Source organism: Ostrinia furnacalis, unplaced genomic scaffold (assembly GCF_004193835.3).
Source record: "Ostrinia furnacalis isolate ACB-3 unplaced genomic scaffold, ASM419383v2 OfSCF0932, whole genome shotgun sequence".
In the NCBI taxonomy this organism is placed as follows: domain Eukaryota; kingdom Metazoa; phylum Arthropoda; class Insecta; order Lepidoptera; family Crambidae; genus Ostrinia; species Ostrinia furnacalis.
Window position 1 is genome coordinate 505,635 of NW_021131171.1, and position 21,911 is coordinate 527,545.

Sequence of the window (21,911 nt, forward strand, 5' to 3'; positions counted from 1 at the left end):
TCATAGGATTCGATGCAATGCGGAGACGCGGTTGGGGTGAGTGTAACTTAATGATTGTTTGTATTGAACATAATAATACGGGTAAATCATACCCAACTTCTGGCCGAGGGGGAAGTCATGCCCAGCTTATGACCTGGGGAGAGGAGAGGGGCGGGGTAGTCATACCCAGCTTCTAGGCTAAGATTAAATAGATTTTCAGCACGGAGCGGCTGTCCTTTCCTGCAGCAGCTGGCCCGCCCATGGGAACGGCGAATAGATAGGTAGTTGCGTAGGTTTAACTCAGAAAAACTAAATAACAGGTAGGTATTATTAAGTTTACATCGAAATGATTTTCATAGCAATGTCTTATTGTTAGAAGTTATACCTTATTGTTAGAAGTAAATAAATTAATACTTATACATTTTTATATTTTACTTGGAAGAAGATATGACTCTAACAACACTTATGTACACTTTATTTGAATAAATCGCCAAATATACCACCGCGGAGACCCCAATCGCGTCTCTGCGTGCCATTGAATCGTATGAGCGTATGGATTTTTTCCGTTATTTTTCACAATTTCCATTTTTAAAAATTACCTATCGATAGCTTACTTTATTCTGATGAATAAATGTCATTACAATTTTTTCTCTAAAACTGATAATTTGGCTAGAAAAAAATATTTTCTATCCACGCAGTACGCCGGCAGCGTTCGGATCGGATATAATGACGTCATCGTCCCCACGCCGGGCGGTCAGTGAACTTTTTTAGTAATTTGGCCATAACTTCGTCAATTTTTGTCGTAGAACAAAAATTTTTGCACTGTGTATTAAGGATTTCTTAGCCCTATAAATCTGCATTCACAGCTAAAAATCGAAATGATCCTCATTGTTAAAGTTAATGACACGAATTATTAGGATTATTATGAATCATGGATACAAAACAGAGAACGGACTTTTGGACTTTGATCGCTATGAGGAAATAAACAAAACATGTTTTGGTAATTCATGATGATGGTTTGTGTAAACGAAATACGTAGACGCGTGAATTTAGACTCGAAACCGGTTTAACAGGTAAAATTGCTGTAGCTGTAGCTAAAGTTAGAACACTAAGTAATTAACATGTTTGGTGATATACAGGTGTCCCAAAAAGTAGGTATTGGTAATTAAGTAAGTATTGAAAGTGTAAAATATTTTTTTTTCACTTCAAATACTTTGAAAAAAAATTTATTATACCTTTTCATCTGGTGAGATGAAGGTCTTATTTTGTGGATAAACAAATGTTTTTTTTCAGTTGTTGTCTCTACAAGTGTTCTACGTAATGAAACTTTATGATTTCCAATATTCAATATTCACTCTAAGAAAGTCAAAAACATGTAAAGAAATGTCTGATTTACTACTTCAGTGGAGTGATTACAGGAAATTAAGACCTATTAAGTAGGTACAATGTTTTTTTGTACTAACAATAAAGTTCAGATAACTGCGCATTGCTTAGAACCTATAGAAGTTCTTTTTTAATTTAAAATTTTATAATGTTTTGCTAAAAGTAGGTTTTTTAAGTTTCTAGCAAAAGTTCTGTATCTTGCGTCAATGACAGGAAGGTGAATTTTTTTTACATATGTATAGTACCAAAATAATGAACTGTCCTATGCATGACATTGACAGTGGGGCGCCACCGTCAATACCGGATCGCTGGTTCTGATTTTTGCCATGTTGGAAACCATATAGTCGAACGATGGTAGCGCCCCCCTGTCATTGAGTTTGGTGGGACAGTTCAGCGTGGGTCATCTATACCTGCAATTTATAGATTCTAAAAAAAAGATGAGATGTCAACCCGAAAAAAAAGTTTAAGGCACACTATGTCATAAATTTCTTAAAAATTAAAAAATTAACGATAACTCCTAAACTATGAAAAACTAACTTTTGCCCGCGGCTTCACCCGCGTGAAATTTAGTTTGTCACAGATCGTCATAAATTTATTAAGCCTATATGTTATATTATGAGCTATAAACAATAATACTGTAAAGTTTCATCAAAATCCGTTCAGTAGTTTTTGCGTGAAAGAGTAACAAACATCCAGACATCCAAACTTTCGCATTTATAATAATATTAGAGGGATTGCGGAACATACATAGGGGTGATGCTCTACCTCTGGGCTTCGGCTTGACTTTACTTTTTGGGATACCCTGTATTTTGTTTTCATGAAAATTTTATCTTGGCATGACATCATCTTGAGTCATTAATTTATCATTTAATGATGACATGGGTTTTTCTGTGAAAGTAGGCAAGTGTATGTTAGGTAGGTATTTTACTACCTGAACAATGCAGGAAGTTTTGAATTAAGTAAAGCACATAACTTTCACATAGTTAATTTAGATTTAGTCCAATGAAAATGACAATGACAATTAGTCAGCCTTTAATCGCGTCACCAGGCATCGGTCTAAGAATGATATTTTTAAACTCGGGCTACAAATTAAACCCCACCCCCATAGGACAAATCCGGGGAAACCCGGGCGAATGGTAACCCTACTCATAGCGGAAGTTAAAAAGTTCTTTTAACTTTTGTCAGCTACGAGTATAGTATTTAAATGAGACGATTATTACAGATTTGGACGATGATACTATTGACGCGCAGTCGTTACTTTTCCTCATCGCGGGTTACGAAACATCCAGCACTCTTTTGTCTTTCGCTCTCCACGTGCTCGCCACCAAACCTGAGCTGCAAACCAAATTGAGGGAACACATAGAAGAAATGACCGACGGCAAAGAGATGAGCTACGAACTTCTCAGTCAGCTGGATTACCTTGAAGGCTTTTTGCTGGGTGAGTTATAATGATACCTACACTTTATTGACCGCGAAAATTATAGTCAAAACAATGACATAGTCTATAGCTCCCAGTTTAAATTCGTGGCAGACAATAATAAAACCTAGTTATTTCAAACCACTGATTTCCATCAAGCAGATAGGCTGCCTATAATTTAGATTTGAATGTCGGTAACAATATTCGTTGAACCAGGTGCTGAAGTTAAGATAAACGACTTAGGAATAAGATGGTAATGTTTCTGTGAAATGCATGACTTATTTTGCTGTGCATTGGACATTAAAACCACGAAATAGTTATAATTTTGCATTTATCTGGTAGATATGTATCTAAGATGATTTATAAGTTTTCCAGTCAAAACAACAGGTGTAAAACGATTTGATATCAGATAAACTATAGTTAGTTTATGTTATCTGTGATATTAGTAAATATATGTGGTGTAAAATGCAATGTTTATCATCCTACTATCTAAAGTAAAGACCTTATCAATAAAACTCATGAGTCCTCGTTGCAACTAAGGTATAAAGTCCTAGACATAGTCAAAATGTGTGTCATCGGTAATTAGGTATGACGTGAATGACGGTGCAGTTTCACAGAAGATTACTTCTAATGATCTATCACAGAAAAATTGCGCACACTCACAATTATTAACCTATCCTATTAATTATTACTAAGTAGGTAAGTTGTATAGTAAGCCTAATAGTACTCACACTCACTCCAAATCCAAAGATATAAGTACATTTTAGACATAATATTTTTTAGAAACTTTAAACGTGCTCGAGTTTTCTGATCGAGACACTGATAAACGAATTGATACGAAACCCATAGATAGATTATAATTGCAGTTAAGACGACGGCTTACGTATTAGTACTAATAGGAAGCTATTTTTCAACAAATATTGCTGTCGACTGTACATAGTTGAATCTAAACAAATACAGTGTGAGTCACGTTAAAGTGTACATATGAAAATAGATGAAACTAGACCTATTTTTTTCGACAAAAAAGAGGTCAAAAAATTTTTGAGATTTTTTTTAAATTTTTTATAGAAGTTTTTTCCTCCAATTACTTACTGTAAAAAAAACGTAATAATAACTTTTAAACTAAGCGGTATATCCTGATAAAATAAAAACAGTAATAATGCTAAATAACAGACGATACTGAAAAAATACATAAAATACCCAGAAAATGCCAACAAATAATAAAAAATGATACTTTTTGAAAAAAATATGCTTAAAAATTCGTATTTTTTTGATTATTTTATAAATTTCTCCAAAAAATGCCCCTATAACAGGTGTTTTTTATTACTTTGTATTATTTTCTATCGTATTATCTTTTTAAAACCAAAAATCGCATTTCTCTATCCCTATCACAACATTTGCTATGATCGTTTGAACAAAGGCCTGCCACAACATTATTCTCCGCTACAGGTAGAGACAATTTTAATTGTAACTAAAATGCTTATTTTACTTCGAAATCTTTTGTTTTTATTTGAAATCTAACTTGTCTTTATCAAAATTACAAATCTAGAGCCATTTTCAGTTTCGTTGTTAACGAAGCGTTGAATGGCGCGCCCGGAGAGGCTTAGTTCAAACGATCATTGCAAACGTTGTGATAGGGATAGAGACATGCGATTTTTGGTTTTACGAAGGTAATACGATAGAGAATAATACAAAGTAATAAAAACCGCCGGTTATAGGGGCATTTTTTAGAGAAATTTATCAAATAACCAAAAAACACGAATTTTTAAGCAGATTTTTTTCAAAAAGTATTTTTTTTAATTATTTGTTGGCCTTTTTTGTGTATTTTATGTATTTTTTTAGTATTGCCTGTTATTTAGCATTATTAATGTTTTTATTTTATCAGGATATACCGCTTAGTTTAAAAGTTATTACGTTTTCTTTACAATAAGTAATTGGAAGAAAAAAATTTTTATAAAAAATAAAAAAAAAAACAAAAAATGTTGACCTCTTTTTTGTCGATAAAAATAGGTCTAGTTTCATCTATTTTCATATGTACACTTTAACGTGACTCACACTGTATAAAATAAGGTATGATTTCAATTTCCAGAAACCCTACGAAGATATCCACCAGTAGGTCGAGTGGAAAGAGTTTGCACGAAAAATTATACTTTACCCGGTACATCGGTGCAAGTGCAGACAGGAGAAATTGTGGCACTACCGATTTACGGCATTCATATGGACCCCGACTACTACCCAGACCCGGAGGAGATTCGACCTGAGCGATTTATGGGCGAAGAGAAGAAGAATAGACCATCTCATTTGTTTTTGGCATTTGGAGTCGGGCCACGAAATTGTATTGGTTAGTAGCGATTTATACAACACACACCTATGGGTCGCCCAACGAAAGTTGAGGCTCACACTGAAGAAAATAAACCTAAAGAAATTTTTACTTGTGTTGATCGCTTCAACTCTTGTTGCATAATACACACCCCACCCGTTTTTGTATATGGACAGTGATTTTTTTTCAAATAACTAGTACCTAATACAAAAATAAATATTATTATTTATTTCAGGTCTAAGATTTGCGATGTTCTCCGCAAAGATGGCGATGGTTGCACTTATGAAGAATTTCAAATTTTCAGTTTGCGATAAAACTGAGGACCCTATTCATTTTGATAAGAGAAGTATGCTGTTGAAAACTGGAAAAGGATTGTGGGTCCGACTTGAAAAAATATAATTATCTTTTTGGTTGCATAAAATGCAAATAGAATAAGAATAGTATTATGTTTGAACTAAATGCAAAAGCAAAGTAAACAAACCAGAAATACTTCATAATTACAAAGAACAATAACGATGTATTTCAAATAGTTTTATTATCAAATTTTTATAAAGAATATTTAAATAAAATTTTATGAATGATTAATAATAGAAAAATAAACTTATTAGTTAATATCTATAGTACAATAAAGAGTACAATATTCAGTGAGATTTAGTAAACTTTGCTATAAAAAAACCAATGGAATCTCGATATATTGGTTCTGCTAATCTTAAGTTATCAATTTCTGGGCCAAATCTTTGCACCATTACTCTGAAACAATTAATGATCAATGTAGACCAATGTAATCGACTTTTTAGTGGAACAGCGGGCATTCCCGCAAATGTCTATAAAAGCTAGTTAATGCAACTTGATTAATTTTACCCTGTGCGTGCATGTACGTGCTCTCAATACAGGTTTTTATACAAACTTAAACAAGAGGATTTTCCCAAAAAACTGTTAAATTTAAATTGGTTCTAATGTAGGTATATTTATTATATTATACGACAAAACATGTTTGCGTTTCCACATGTACACACCTTTCTTTAAAAGTAATAAATGAAATTATTTATGGTATGGTGATTGGTTTTTAATAGCAGTAATATAAGTAGTATACTTTTTAGTGAAGTCAATTATTTATAACAAAATAATGTAATAACGGCAATTTTAAATAAGTAATATGTAATACTTGTGATACAAAAATAAGTAATTCAGTGATGTGATAGCTAAACAAACTGTGATTTAACCGCCATAAATAGTGTAAGAACATTTCAAAAAGACAATATTTTTTNAAATGATGCGATTTGGGTATTTTGGTGAAATTATTAAAAAAATTAATAGAAAAGTAGCCGCCTGGCATGGAACGTGTTATGGGGGCTGAAAATATAGGAAATGGCCACTTCTATACGCCAAATCATTTTGGCACACGATGCGCCAAACACCTTGTATAATATACAGTAACTATGAACAACTTGATAGGTCATAACCATAGTATTAACCTTGCTCACATCCTTATTTATCAGCACTTAGCTTGGATTATTAAATTGTACTGGCTATCAGAATAGTTCAAGGCCAGTAGCCAAAAAGACTTAGTATGTACATCACTTGCCACATTATAATATTTTTCATTAATTGAATAAATGTTTATGCAAAATTTAAAGTTTTTTTTCTCTCACCTTTGATCATCATTTAGGCCACTGCCGGACAAACCGGGCCCACCTAGGAGGGGCTCAGCTGGAACTAGACGTAGACATGGAAACTTCTCTAAAGTCCACTGTACTAAGCCCTCATTTTCATCTATGGTAACAGTACAAGTACTGTACACCAATGTTCCACCTTCTTTCAGTACGTCAACAGCCTGAAAATATTGAATTTGTCATTAGTGCCAATACATTATGTCTCAGAATAAGTTGAGAAATTAAGATTTTCTCAACTCTCATTCTGATTTAGTCTGGCTTTGTTACTTACTGCTTTCATTAATTTTCGTTGAACAACCTTGTATGATTCCAGCATTTTTGGTGTCATTTTATTATTTAACTGAGGTCTCTGGCCTAGTCCACTACAGGGAGCATCTAGGAGGACTTTGTCAAAACTATTTGGTGGAAATGGAGGGCCACTATCTATATTTTTACTGTCATTTGAGCAGCATTTTGTTGAATCAAATGCATAAGCAGTGACACATGTTACTCCTTGTTTTATACAGTTTTCTTTTAACTTTTCGACTTTCTGTCTTGTTTTATCCATTGCTATGATAAATGCCTGTAAAAGACTATAATTAAAAAATAAAAATAAACGTAAATAATACAGTAGGACGCCGATTATCCGAACGCCGATTAACCGAATCGCCAATTATCCGAATCGGTCCTAAGCTTAATATAAAAAATTAAAACCCAAGTATTTTTTGTTTTCTATTGGTGTAACAAGTTGGAACTCGCAGGAGTCTAGATATATTTCAACTGAGCGACTTGTAGAACTGTAAACACAGTTATTAAAGTTTATTCTATGTGTGACAGTTCGTTTTTAACATGCTTTTTCTTTATTACCAGTCTATGTCCGATTATCCGAATTTTCGATTATCCGAATCGGCCCCGGTCCCAATTAATTCGGATAATCGGCGTTCTACTGTAATAGTAAATGCTTTTAACTTACTTGGTCATTGGACATTTCTGCCAAGTGGGTTGTTTTATTACCAGGTGCAGCACACATGTCTAGGATGAGCTCATGAGGCAAAGCATTCACAACCCACCCACACACAATAGAGGGTAGATTTTGCAATAATAAGACTCCAGGAGGACATATTGTTTCATTGACTACAGGTAGCCTTGACGCTGGAAGAAGTGTCTCTATAGCTATGCCACTGAAAAAGGCAAGTATAACAATCAATTAATTAAATGAAGTATATTGAAAAATAACTCCTTACAATAATGACATTCATCGTTATTACCTTGGCTGTACTCCATTATCAAATAAGTCACGCCGTAACATTTTCAACACTCCAGTGCCTACAAAGAGTTTTCTACCCTGAAATGTGACTTTGAGGCCTCGTTTACATTGACCATCTATATCTCCGTAAATGTCAACCATTTCATCCAGCTGACAATCTGGAAACATAGACCAAATTTAACAAATTATTGTAGATTTATTTTAAAAACTTGGTATGTACTTGAGGAAGGTGCAAGTCCTTAGTGTTTGAAAATAATGATTTTATGGGAGTTACAAAGTTCTAACTAGTTTGTATAGACTCTTCTTAGAATGGGTATTCTGTTTTAAATTAGGTATAGGTAATAAATATTCATACTTGTTGGCATGCCCACCACCCCAGGAGCAAACACGTGTGCCCCTCTCAATACAGCCGCTGCGCATAATGCATCCACAATAACCTCTTTTCGTCCTTTATCAACTTTCACGTCAACCGGCCATTGCTCCACCACCAAGCAATCCGGTTTTAAGAAATAATAATTGGGCAAAGAGGTTGTGTTTAGCTCAGGAGCTTTCTGAAAGTAACATGGGCTCTAAAAATTCGCTCATTCAAAACAAATATTAAACATCAATGAAATTACGAAATCAATTGAACATATTTACTTACAGTACTGAGGTAAGTTTCTAGGGTATTACAATCAAATTTTTTCAGTTTATTTACTCTGAACGTAGTATACTGCGGAGGAAGCGAAAGCCACTCTTTTATATCTTCCATGTTTTCTACTTTAAAATTATGTCGCTAAATTAACTGCATACAAAAGTTACATACAAGAAGTATAATTATTTGTGTACATTTGCATTTCTTTGTTATTTTAATTAAAAGTAATTCAGGGTTTTAGAAAAAAATATTTTAAAACCACACACGAAAAGATGAAAACAACATTGACAATGACATTTTTGTCATTCATCTGTCAACTGTCATTCAACAGCTGATTGAAGGCAAAGAGTATAAAATATTAACTGGCCAAAGATTTTACAAACACTATCGATAATAACAATTCACCCCCTTATTCACCCTCCATATAAAATATTGGTTTACGCTCATTTTATTGGCTCAATCCCAATCCAAATCCGTCCATCAACTGTCAAATTCCAATCTGTTTTCAACGTAAAAAACCTTCATTTATTATTCGATGATCACTCATTCTATAAAATGCAATTATAGAAGATAATTAGATTATGTCTCGACAACTTTTTAGTTATTTACAGGGCACAACAACAGGGCATTTTTACTTCATATTCCTAGTTTATTTATTTTTCGTCGATACTTTTATAATATCTATGGCTATCATTGGAGGCGATTACATTTTTTATTAATTTTATTAAAACAATTAAATTTAATATAAAATTAATTATATTTTAACACATTATCTTTTATTACCTGATTTATCTCATAAAATGATTTAATTTAAATAACTTATAAATTATTTATCACTGGCCACTTTTCTCCCAATACGTGGCATAGGCACGAACAACTTCCACGTTCGCCGCCATTTTGACATCCAGCGAATTGTAAAGAATTCAGTGGAGTGTAGCGTTTTTTCTTGATAAAATAGTTATTTGTTCTTGAAAATGTAAGTATATTTACATCAAATTAGTGTATGTTTTACATTTAAAACTAAAAAAACTTATCTAATTGCACAATAATTGCATATTATTTGAATTACGAGTGAGGGTGGTAACCGCAGCCAAGACCAACAGCAGTGTCGAATAGCTTTGTAATAAATCTCTATTTGAGGCCACATACATTCGTTTTAAACGTTAAAACTAGCTACAAAATAGGTTAGGTTGGTGTGTTCTAAATGATCAAATGTCTTTTGTTGCCTACGTACCGACTTGCACAGTGGGAACATCTACGTATTGCCAGCGAAGACATGCCATGTCATTATCATTGATTGAACTAACGTGCCTTCTGACGGATGAGTCAGACTGAATATCCTAATTATGTACATATTTATGTGTTTCAGATCATCCTTAAAGCTACAAAATGGGGAATATGTTTGCAAATTTATTTAAAGGCCTATTTGGCAAAAAGGAAATGAGAATATTGATGGTTGGTTTGGATGCAGCTGGTAAAACCACAATTCTATACAAACTTAAATTAGGTGAAATTGTAACAACAATTCCCACTATTGGTGAGTACAGTATTTATTGATACTTTATTTGAAATATCTCCTTAAATGTGTCACTACAATAACCAGGCAACAGTGTTTTAGATTTGAAACTTGCTGGTGTGGAAATTTACCACCAACTACATAATGAGTTAAGTTTTGCATGGTATTGTTGCCTAATATGTATGTCACTGTTGATTATGATCAATATTTGTGAAAGCACACATTGTAAAACCTTTGCTCTCAGTGATCAATTACTTGCACAATCCTCAAGGTAATAAGATTGTGCATTCAATCAAGTCAGGCATTAGATTTTTGGCCTATAGATCAATCTTCAAGAGATATTACTTACTCAATGCTTGGTTATTTTAAAACTATAGTAGCTAATTTTATGTTTGCACTATCACTTATACTTTTTAAATGAACAAACAGACATGTAATTTACTTGTCCTAAATAACATAACTTGCTTCCAAGTTCCATCCAAGCATCGTTTCTGGTTTATTCCTAACATCTTCCTAACTGGCTGGGATATAAAGATGACATATTGGATAAAGCCTTTTAAAATTTATTTTTATGTAGACTCATTTTTATTATCTCCTGTGAAACCGTATTTACTGTGAATGATTATCTACAAAAGTGATGTCATAGATAAAATTTACATTCAAAGTGATTTTTCTCTGTTCTGTTCAATACTCAATTTATGCAAAACCATGGATGTTACAAACTAAACGAGACCACTGTTATGGACCTTGTTGGGCACAAATTAGGAATGAATGTACTTATTAATGTGTTGTGAATTTCAGGGTTCAACGTGGAAACTGTAGAATACAAAAACATCAGTTTCACTGTGTGGGACGTCGGTGGCCAAGACAAAATCAGACCACTGTGGAGGCATTACTTCCAGAATACACAGGTCTGTATGAGTCAATTTAATCCAGTGTTTTTCAACCTTTTTTATGACGTGACCCCCCTAGTAAGAAAAAAATTTTTGCGACCCCCCGACCACTCGTTTTTTTTTCATGCTTTTTAAAAAAATGTTGTAGGGACCGAATTCTTCAATCTGTACAACATTTATGCATTTGCATAATTAGATTTCGGATAAATCTAGCTTTACAACTTCTCTGATTTTTTACTGAGGTAGTTTTTACGAGCTCTCGCGACCCCCCTAAAGAGGCTTCGCGAACCCCCAGGGGGTCGCGACCCACAGGTTGAAAAACACATATTAAATTTTAATCAATATTATTTAATATACTAATATGTAATTCTTCCCCTCCATAAAATATTAAGCAGTGAATACATGCAGAATAAGGTGTTCAAACACCCAAAATAAATCACAAATTGTTGGTATACCTCAATAAATAAAATAAAAATTAAACATCTTACTTACACCATTTAAAAAATCTTCATAATAAATTTAATTAAGAGCCCTTGGTTTTTTATATGCCCTTGATAAATGTGTATTTTTTTTATATCTAGTAAAATTATAATAGTGTTAACCTGATTATTGAAGATAAATTCAATTTACCATAACATTAATTTATTATTTCGTAATGTAAGTACATAATACTACTCCTTTATCTTTGAAACAGTAAAATTTTTGATAAAATTACATTTCATGATAATGTGTGCAATATACTGTAGTTAAATCTCTCAACATGAAGTTTTATATTCCATTTAGTATTATAATCCATTTACTGTGGTTTTATTTAAAAGACTGACAGCAAGAACATAAATTCCCAAATAATACAAAAGTGAAATGGCATATTTTAGTCAGATTTATTACAGTAGAATCCCGATTATCCGGATCAATTAAAACCAGGGGTATTCCGGATAATCGATTTCAAAGTAAAATCAAACAATAACTAACTTTTTACAATGAACTAAGACGACGTCCGTACCGTGTTACGGTGGCGACGCCTTCCATTTTTATGGGTCCAGGCCTTAAATCAGTAATTAGAAACTGTGAAGAATAGAGTCTGGATAATTGGATATCCGGATAATCGAAGTCCGGATAATAGATATTCTACTGTACTAGGAAGGGATCTATTCCAGGCAACACAGGAAGAGGACAGTTGTTTGAATTATAAAGAGGTTTCCTTAATTAAGATAGCTTTATTTACTTAATGGTTATTTATACTTTCACTGGGTGCTGGGTCAAATATTCATAATTATTATGTTAAATTAAATTCACTTCATTTTTTTCTCTAGGAATTGTTTATGTAATGTGTACTTGGCTGAACTAATTTCTTATTACATAACTCATTACTATAATATAATAATCTTCTGTATTTACATAGCATTTGAATAAATTAAAGATACTCAACAATATGAATAGGGATAAAAGTGGTAAGGTGAATTCGGTACTTTGTCAACACACAATCATTTAACATGCATTCATATTTTATTAGTCTTTTATTTTTATTTTTTTAAAATATTTGATGATTTGTAAGCACTATTTAACACTCCATGTAAATAAAGAAAGTTTGATGTCGAGTTTGACTACATATTTTGTAAGTTATGATTTCAATTTCTGCCTACTTAATTGACTATTTTATTGATTTCAAGGCTACTAAAAATCTAATTAAGTATACTGCAAATTGGAAACCAATTAGATTTTCAGAGCTAATATTGTAGTTTTGTTTGAAAAAGTATCCTCGAAATATTGGTTAAAGCTGTTAATTATCCAATAGGCTAGATGACATATTTGTCCGTCAGACAGATAATTAGAAAATATTAGACTCGTATTTTTTATTTTCTTTCATAATTAAATAATAACAGTGCTACATGGGTCATTCCATAAAAATCTGTATATTTTCGACGTCATTTTGTCCGTAACTTTTTTAAGATGCTTTTGAATACTTTATTAGTGTAAATTATAGTTTATTAATTAATTATGTTATGTCTAAAAGGGCCAGTCATTTTATGCTTTATTTTAGGAGAAATTATAATTTTCAATTTTTTCATACTACATTACTCCTATATGACTTCTAATAAAGTATAAAACTTATAACCTTAACATTTATAGATAAGTTAATATACATAATGTAGTTGTTTTGTTATTATCACTATATAAAAAACATCATTCCCTAACTAGTAATTTAGTCCCAAGTGCCGTTTAAAGCTAGGGCCTGACGCTCTAGGGACTGACGATTTGGAGTAAAACTTAACACAAATGCAGATTAACTTTATATTATAAGATGCTTAATACGATGTGCCGAAAATAGCCAAAAAACCACACGTAAATACTAATTAAATTATATACAATTTCTTATTGTAATCAATAAAGCTACTCAACTAGGGACTGACGAAGTGACTGGATTAACACATGTTTCCGCAACAACTGGCACGTTTGCACTAATTCAAAAAACGGCTACCGTATTTAACAATTTTGGATTAAAATATTAACAAATATTTCATGTGATATGTGGCGCGGCCACAGAGTTGTCATATTTTTGTGGAATGACCCACATAGAGTTAAAATGGCGCGTTACGTCACGCTTATGTATTGATCTAGATGTGATTTTTTACTTAGAAGTGACGTCACGCGACATTTCAACTCAATTTAATACTGAAATTATTCAATTATGAAAAAAATGAAAAAATGCGTGTCCAATATTATTATTTGTCTGACTGACTAAATATAATTTTTTTCATCATCCCAATTCCTAGGATAACATTTTTCATATTCCTGCTTTGATAATGAAATAACTGTTGTTTCCAGGGTCTCATTTTCGTAGTAGACAGTAATGACCGAGAGCGTATCGGCGAGGCGCGCGAGGAGCTTATGCGGATGTTAAGTGAAGACGAGCTACGAGATGCTGTACTTTTGATTTTTGCAAACAAACAGGTCAATTTTCTACTGATACTTTTATTTAAATTACATTATTATGATTTAGTTTCAAGATAACTGCTAGCATGTACCGGAAAACGGTGCGTGGGACGTCCATCCTCGAGGTGTGGACCGACGAACGCATAAAGGTAGCAGGAAGGCGCTGGATGCAGGCCGCTACCAACCGGGCGATGTGGAAATCATTCAGGGAGGCCTATGTTCAAGAGTGGATATCCTGTGGCTGAAATGATAATGATGATGATCAGATTACACATTTTTGTTGCAAAATAGGCCACAGTGTATCACTTGACGTGCCATTGTCTTTACAAGAAGTGTAGCGCATGATTAAGTTGGTTCCTTCGGCGGTATTGAAGCGTTGCGGGTGTTACATCGGGATGAGATCGCAGATATGCTTCAGATATGTATGCCATTAGGCCTAAGCGGTTATCACGCATTCACGCCATTTTATCGATTTTGCCCGTACAATTTGACGTCGATAAAGTATACCACAGCGCGCATCCTAGCCCTACATGACAGCTCAGTTACGTCACTTCACCCCTTCTCGCGCCTCTATACCGCAAGAACCGACTTATTTTATGCTTTATGCTCTTCAATGTTTTTTTTTCATCAATCTGATTTAGATTTGATAGTGTGAGTATTGATTGATCGTATGTCACTAGGATCTGCCAAACGCGATGAACGCAGCGGAGATAACGGACAAGCTGGGCCTGCACTCGCTGCGCAACCGCAACTGGTACATCCAGGCGACGTGCGCCACGTCGGGCGACGGGCTCTACGAGGGGCTCGACTGGCTCTCCAACCAACTCAAGAACGCCAACCGCTAACCGCATGTGCGCTAACATCTCACAGACAAATCTGATTACGGAAAGAGACTATGGTTTAAGATATGTTAACTTTATTTGCTATAAAATACAATGTATTATGTGCGAAATCATAAATGTATTACTGATGCGTCACCCGGCGACCGAGCCTTTACCGCAGCCGGCGGCCGCGTCGGCCGGTAGTGAAGTGCTGTAGGGTCCATGCTTCGGATGCGCTGATCGTTCGATCCCCGATGACGTTGAACAAAATATAGTGTGTAAATTTAATGCAAAATTACAATTTTGTTTATAATTATCAGTAAAAGAAGGAAACGGTGTACACAATATTGAGTGAACGCGCATTGTGATGTGGATAGGTATGTAGCTGACACGTGATAAAGTGAATCACAGCATAACATGTTTTATATGTATACTATAATGTGGAATAAGTTGTCGTAATAAAGTATTTAAAGTTAATTCTCTTCTTGTGATTTAATTTGATGTAGTGGTATGCCTGTAGTGACCTGGGGCGGAGTGCGGGGACCTATTCACATCGCTCTGTGGGACTCGACGTAACATTCTGACTGTCACCGATTTTGTGCATATTCCACTAATACTTTGAACGACTTATTGTATGATGATAGTTTATTTTTTATGGAAGTTAACTAGGTAGAATAAGCTGTTATGTATTTTACATTCAGGAAACAGTTCTTAGACGGTCCCGTTCAGCGAAACGGCTCGTTGTGATGAACCTGCATTTACAGTCGACTTCTCACGGCGATCCGAGATTAACTTGTAATTTAGGTATAAATATGTATTAGATAAACATGGTGTCATTTTGAGAAGTGTTTCCGCCTAATGGGAAACAGTGCTCAGAACTTCAGCGGTACTTTGCTCTTACACAATTAATTATAACTTAGCATTTTTATAATAATTTAGAAGAAATTGTTAAAACACATTTCAAGGATACAGTTGATGTGGCTAGTGTGGTGGATAGTTTTTTTAATTTTTATTGAAATCGAAAATTATAAATGCGAAATGTGACATTCCGGTTTGTCTTAATGCTGTATTATGGAATAAAATATCCTCACCGATGTTTGATTTTTGCTTTGAAATTAAATCCTTATTTATTTAATCTAAAACAATTGGTTTTATATTCACAATTCATCTCCTAACACAAAATTAAAAAGAGACAAAATCATGCATGCGTTGCTCACAACTTTTAGCAGCATTGTTTTGAAGAACTATCAAGAATAGACCCCGGATAATATTAAGGAACACAAGTGAGGATAAAGCCTGTAACAATATTTTTCCTCTCACTTAACCACCTCACCTAGGTACCTAGTGACTTTTTCGAAAACTAATTAAAATATTTTATTTATTATTTGTTAGTAGAACCACAGAATAATAGTATGATAGAACTACAGAATAATAATAAATACTTAGAACTTAATTCCGCTAGTGATTTTCATCTTTTTTTACGTTTGCTACACCTAAGTTAGCGAAATAAAGGAAAGTTTAACGTCATGCTCCTCAGCAACCTCTATGACTTATTATAACATTTTTTTTTAACCAACGCGATTGTGCACAATAAGTTCTCAATTAGTACACCTTTAAAAAAAGATTATTTAGATGGCTTCGGTAATGAGACACCGTAGCCTAGTAGATATGAAAAACGAAAGAAACTTGAAGTACCTTATGTATGGATTGCAGATAGCGGCGCCTAGCTAATTCGTCTGATCAATGGCCTAATGAGTTTTGCAGAAGTAGGGGGAATTTGCTATGGATTGTTTGCGTGGTGATCGTGGGATGGAGCTGAATAAACCTCAACAAGGTTTAACATTCGATGAGTATGCTTAGGTAGGTATTATTGTAAAAAACAACCTCAGCGTAGTCAACGAAAAGTCGTTTCATCGTTGTATTTTGGCAGTGGACAAAGTGGTCCTTGTTGTGCCTGTGTGTCAATTATCCCTATGGTTAAACATTAGATTAATAAAGCGTGTAACACATTTTTGGATGATTAATTAACGACTGGCTCTCTATGACTGAATGGTCCGATTGGCTCCTTGCTCTCCGAAGAACGAAATTATTTATCGGAAAATTAAGTTGGGATTGAATTCGCAGTCGAAAGTCTATTATTTCAGTGGAAAATCAAAAATAATTTTCACAGATCGGTGATGGATGTAGGTAGACTAACAGCTGAAAATTTAAGCCATACGATAACACGACGTTTTTTAGGTTCAACAAATTCAAAGTCCACAATCGATAGTTACAATAGTAAAACAATGAGTGAGTAGGTACACAACTAGCACTAAATTGTTACAAGAATTGGGAACTCTTGAACCTCTTAGGCCCGGTTTCATAATTAAAATAAAACCGGAAATCAGTTCTCAAGCTAAAATCTCAATTCAGAAACGATGGATACTTTAGGTAAGTCCTAAGCGCAGAAATCTCTAATCTCACGAGTTAACAATGTTAATTAGTACCTACGCTCGGCGTTTACCCGTGGTCCCCCCAACATGTCCCCATTTATTTTAACCATAGTCTCACCGCACAGTGGTAAACGTTGCATGTCACAAAAATCGATAAAATAAAATAGAAAGTCTATTCTTTTTTACATCAAGTTTAATTAAAAAATAATTGGAAATAAAATAAAATAAAATAAATTTTCTTCTTGGAATAAAATTGAAAGTAAAGGATGATGGGCACAAATGTATGGAAAGTGGTACCCGCTCCAATAGCCATAACCAATATACAGTGTGTCCGGGCATGTAGTGATCAAACTTTAAAGGCGTAATCTATAGACAATTTTATCGATGAAAATACTTCTAATTTGGGCCTTGACCCATTTCTCCCAAAATTACAAGGATTTAAGTTTTTAATTTTTACTTTTCACCTCTCCCTTCAAAAACAATTGAAAGCGTGGGTAACTTGACACTAATAAGCAAATATTTTATATCTTGCGATAGCCAATAAAATTATCTTTTAGTAGACGTAGAAAACAGACACAAGTTTCATACATTTTATGGGAGTAAGAATCAGTGGCGGATTTACCAATAGGCCAAGTAGGCCAGTGCCTAGGGCGGCAGATTTAGAGGGGCGGCAAATTTAGCAAATTTTTTTTACAGGAAAAAATAATAATAATTATACGTATACCTACACAATCCATATGTAAATAAACGATTAATAAACGCACTGTAATATATACTTAGGTACTTATGTGATCATGAATTTTAAAATATTCCAATAGCGTTTCAATAAAAAAAAAATAAAAAAACTCGTAACACAGGATCTTCGGAGCCTAGCACGAGCACCATCTCTCCACAACTTCGTGTATATTGTTTTACAGGGTGTATCAGAAGAAAATTAACTTTTGAAAATTCAAAGAAACGAAAACTGTACATTTTTGTAGAACTTAAGCTATTGCAATTTAAAGGAAATTTAGTGCAATTTATTTTAAAATTTACTATCTTTTATAAATTTTATCGTACATGTGATTCCCTTGACGTTTACAACATTCGGTCAACATACATCAACATTTTGGAAAACTTCCGTAAGCGCTCCTGCACACGACGCCGCTACCGCGCCGGTCGCTGCGCCTTTGCACTGTTTATACGCGCCGCGTGAACACCGCTGCCGCGCAGCCGCCGCGCCGCCGCGCGCGAAATTATGCTTTGATGCCGCGGTGGTGGCGCGGTGGCAGCGCGGCGGCGGTTTTACTCGGTGCGTATGAACACTATGAACAGTGTAGCGGCGCGGTGCCGCGGCGGCGGCGCGGTGGCGGCGTCGTGTGCAGGAGCCATTAGAGTTACCTCAAAATGGATTCAGGATGGATGAATGCTGCAGAGTTTTTGGATTATTAGAGTATACTCTGCTCATAAGGTAACCCCACAAAAAGAAGTCTGCTGGAATGAGATTAGCGCTTCTTAGAGGCAGTTATATTTCACCACTGCTTAATTGGTTTGTTGCATTGAAAGGATGATTAATTTTTGAGAGCGCTACACTGGTAGGCTGAAAAGCTTTTTGATTTCAAAGCTGCAGATTCGCAAGGTTATGACCGGAGCACTTGGTTTCATCAAGATGGGGCTACGTGTCACACTTCAACTGAGAGCATTTAGATGGTAAGAGACATGTTCCCACAAAAAAAATATTTCAGGCAGGGGTGACATCTCCTGGGCACCAGTAAGCACTGATCTCACTCCAGAAAATTATTTTTTGTGGTGTTACATTAATACAAAATATACTTTATATGTATAGATAATAGAGAATACTTTTATAATCCAACCACCATGCAGCAACTGAAGCTGAGCATTCGGCAAAAAAAATTTGAAAATAGGTTTCGAGGTAATTCTGACGAACGCATTCCAAGATTTTGATGTATGTTGATCGAATGTTGTAAGCGTCAAGGAAATCTCCTGGGCGATGTAATTTAATAAAGGTAAATTTAAAAATAAATTGCATAAAATTTTCTTTAAATTGCAATAGTTAAAGTTCTATAAAAATGTTGGTACAGTTTTAGTTTCCTTGAATTTTCAAAAGTTAATTTTCTTCTGGGCCGCCCTGTATTACCAAGCCTTGGACTTTCTGTTTACTTTTAAGTAGTTCTTAGCTAATTACTTATACTGGATTATAGCACTTCGCATGGCTGTGTGCACACAGACAAATTGTTCAGATGAGAAGCTTTTCTTGCTTAAAACGGGTTAAAAACTATCTACGATCTACTTTAAGTCAAGAAAAGCTTAATGCTTTATCTCTTTTGTGCATAGAGTCAGAACTTGTAAAAAAGATTTCATACGTCGATATAATTAATGATTTTGCAAATTTAAAATCTCGCAATTGAAAATTTAAAATCTCATTGTCACCATTAACTAGATTGTTAACATGTTATACACTCGACAGCAAATAAATCGCACCACCCGCGACAAGCACTTTCAAACGTATGCATCCCCACTTCACACCAATATTGGTACCATTCAAAAGCCTAGTTCTAAACTTCATTTCATTATATGAAAGGTTTTTACCCCAAAAATGTTTCTTTAGAAGGATCCAGAGTCACTTCTTCAAAAAATAGATAGTTACGCTTGAGCCAACTTTTATGGCTGTAAAACTGTTAAGTTGGGATTAATCGCTATCCATCTGTTAAAGAGGACACGTGTGATCATTATTTGGTTTTATAACCATAAAATTTGGTCTAATTGATCCTGGGATCAATTGGTGAGCCCAAAGTGAGGTCTTTTTTCAAGTCACATTTATAGTATATGTTAATCATTTATTAAGAAATTAAATGTGTTTTTCTTTAAGGATATTTATTGGGCTTTCAAATAACACCAATATTGTTGGGGCACCATTATTGTGCCAAAAGAAAATCTTTAAAGTTCGCGTCGCGGGTGGTGCGATTTATTTGCTGTCGAGTGTATTTTAATAGAAATTGTTTTTAAACTGTTAAGTCCAATAAAAATATTTACCAAAAACAATGTTTACTGACCACACATTATTTTGTCTGTGTTCATATAGTGTAGGTATTTTTAAGTCATGCCTTTGCCCACCTTAGGATTAGTACATACTGCTGTTTTTAGGTCAACATTAAACTCTTCAGTACATAGCGGGTTGCAATAATAATGTAGTAACTGATAGAAATATCATTAAGTTCACAATCATCAAAATAATGGGATTAAACTAAACGTATTGAATTTCAAGTCAGTTGGGGCGGCAAAAATTGAATGGCCTACTAGCGGCAAATTTGTAAATCCGCCACTGGTAAGAATGGATTTAATTAGAAAAATACCTGACTTTTTTCACTTCTTTTTCAGTTATTTTCCAACACAAGAAAAACCAGGTCGTTAAAGTATATTTTTTTTGCATTGTATTATTAGTATTTGAGCTATTCTACAAAACGAATGTAAATTTATTAGTCTACGTCTATTAGTTTCGACGTAATTGATGAACAAAGATACCCCTTCCCAGCGGTTTCCATAGCGCACGCGACATGCGAAAATGCACTGCCTGAAAGAATCACACAACCTATTCCGATTACTATGGAAACCGCTGGGAAGGGGTATCTTTGTTCATCAATTACGTCGAAACTAATAGACGTAGACTAATAAATTTACATTCGTTTTGTAGAATAGCTCAAATACTAATAATGTAATGCAAAAAAAATATACTTTAACGACCTGGTTTTTCTCGTGTTGGAAAATAACTGAAAAAGAAGTGAAAAAAGTCAGGTATTTTTCTAATTAAATCCATTCTTACTCCCATAAAATGTATGAAACTTTTGTCTGTTTTCTACTTTTACTAAAAGATAATTTTATTGGCTATCGCATGATATAAAATATTTGCTTATTAATGTTAAGCTACCCACGCTTTCACTTGTTTTTGAAGGAAGAGGTGAAAACTAAAAATTAAAAACTCAAATCCTTGTAATTTTGCGATAAATGGGTCAAGCCCCAAATTTGAAGTATTTTTATCGATAAAATTGACCATAGATTACGCCCTTGAAGTTTGATCACTACATGCCCGGACACACTGTATATTTCAAAAGGCCTTTAGATGTAGGAAAATGTCTGCTATGGGGCCAGTTCTAATTCACGTTTTGAAAGCAGTAATACCACTAAGTATTATAATGAAAGTATCACACAATCATCCATGTATACGAGTATGTACTATGACGACAATCTATTAATATAACTAAAAGAAGCCTTGAAAAGGAAAGGATTATACCTACGATGAACTACCCAAGCTATTAGCCCTTTATTCGCTTTCATCATCATCATCATGATCATTTTAGCCATAAGACGTCCATAGATTATGCCCTTAAAGTTTGATCACTACAAGCCCGGACACATTGTATAAGTGGACTGATGTCTGGCATGAAATATCAAACGCCGAGTATGAGTGACTTTAACCCACATTGTGTGATGTGAAGATATAAAAAATGTTCTTGCAATTATTAATTTCGATGTATCCTTTATTCTCAAATAAATATGTATGAACTTAAGAATAAGTCTTATAAATCTATGGTTAATTAATAATTATAGATTTTTTTATAATTATACCTAGGTGACATGCAACGTTTACCACTGTGCGGTGGGACTA

The 21,911-nt window shown here is 34.1% G+C and overlaps 3 protein-coding genes across 5 annotated transcripts in view; 2 read left to right on the plus strand and 1 right to left on the minus strand.

Annotated features, from left to right (window-relative positions):
- The window catches only part of CYP354A1 (cytochrome P450 9e2-like), a 34,065-nt gene extending 27,913 nt beyond the window's left edge, over positions 1-6,152 (plus strand). For all 3 annotated transcript variants that reach the window (XM_028301528.1, XM_028301529.1, XM_028301527.1), the window contains exons 7-9: positions 2,585-2,800; positions 4,869-5,120; positions 5,335-6,152. In XM_028301528.1, the coding sequence (XP_028157329.1) occupies positions 2,585-2,800; positions 4,869-5,120; positions 5,335-5,498 (632 nt within the window). In that variant the 3' untranslated portion in view covers positions 5,499-6,152. The remainder of the gene's footprint in view (positions 1-2,584; positions 2,801-4,868; positions 5,121-5,334) is intronic.
- On the minus strand, positions 5,725-8,955 carry LOC114350658 (putative methyltransferase NSUN6). Its single transcript, XM_028301532.1, has 7 exons — positions 8,662-8,955; positions 8,374-8,569; positions 8,020-8,176; positions 7,725-7,932; positions 7,044-7,334; positions 6,752-6,933; positions 5,725-5,849 (listed from the first exon to the last, which is right to left on the minus strand). Exons 1-7 carry the CDS (start codon positions 8,767-8,769, stop codon positions 5,741-5,743), a joined length of 1,251 nt encoding a protein of 416 aa, XP_028157333.1. The 5' UTR covers positions 8,770-8,955; the 3' UTR covers positions 5,725-5,740.
- A 542-nt stretch (positions 8,956-9,497) lies between these two features.
- Positions 9,498-15,910, plus strand: Arf79F (ADP-ribosylation factor 1). The gene is made up of 5 exons (XM_028301491.1): positions 9,498-9,628; positions 10,022-10,189; positions 10,970-11,079; positions 13,888-14,013; positions 14,676-15,910. Exons 2-5 carry the CDS (start codon positions 10,042-10,044, stop codon positions 14,838-14,840), a joined length of 549 nt encoding a protein of 182 aa, XP_028157292.1. The 5' UTR covers positions 9,498-9,628; positions 10,022-10,041; the 3' UTR covers positions 14,841-15,910.
- The last annotated feature ends 6,001 nt before the right edge of the window (positions 15,911-21,911 follow it).

Coding starts and splice junctions, on each gene's coding strand:
- Arf79F (XM_028301491.1), top strand. CDS start 10,042: ATGGGGAATATGTTTGCAAATTTATTTAAAGGCCTATTTGGCAAAAAG. Junction 11,080..13,887: donor ATTACTTCCAGAATACACAG/GTCTGTATGAGT, acceptor TGTTGTTTCCAG/GGTCTCATTTTCGTAGTAGA. Junction 14,014..14,675: donor TGATTTTTGCAAACAAACAG/GTCAATTTTCTA, acceptor GTATGTCACTAG/GATCTGCCAAACGCGATGAA.
- LOC114350658 (XM_028301532.1), bottom strand. CDS start 8,769: ATGGAAGATATAAAAGAGTGGCTTTCGCTTCCTCCGCAGTATACTACG. Junction 7,933..8,019: donor GATAATGGAGTACAGCCAAG/GTAATAACGATG, acceptor TGCCTTTTTCAG/TGGCATAGCTATAGAGACAC. Junction 5,850..6,751: donor GGCCTAAATGATGATCAAAG/GTGAGAGAAAAA, acceptor TAATTGTTTCAG/AGTAATGGTGCAAAGATTTG.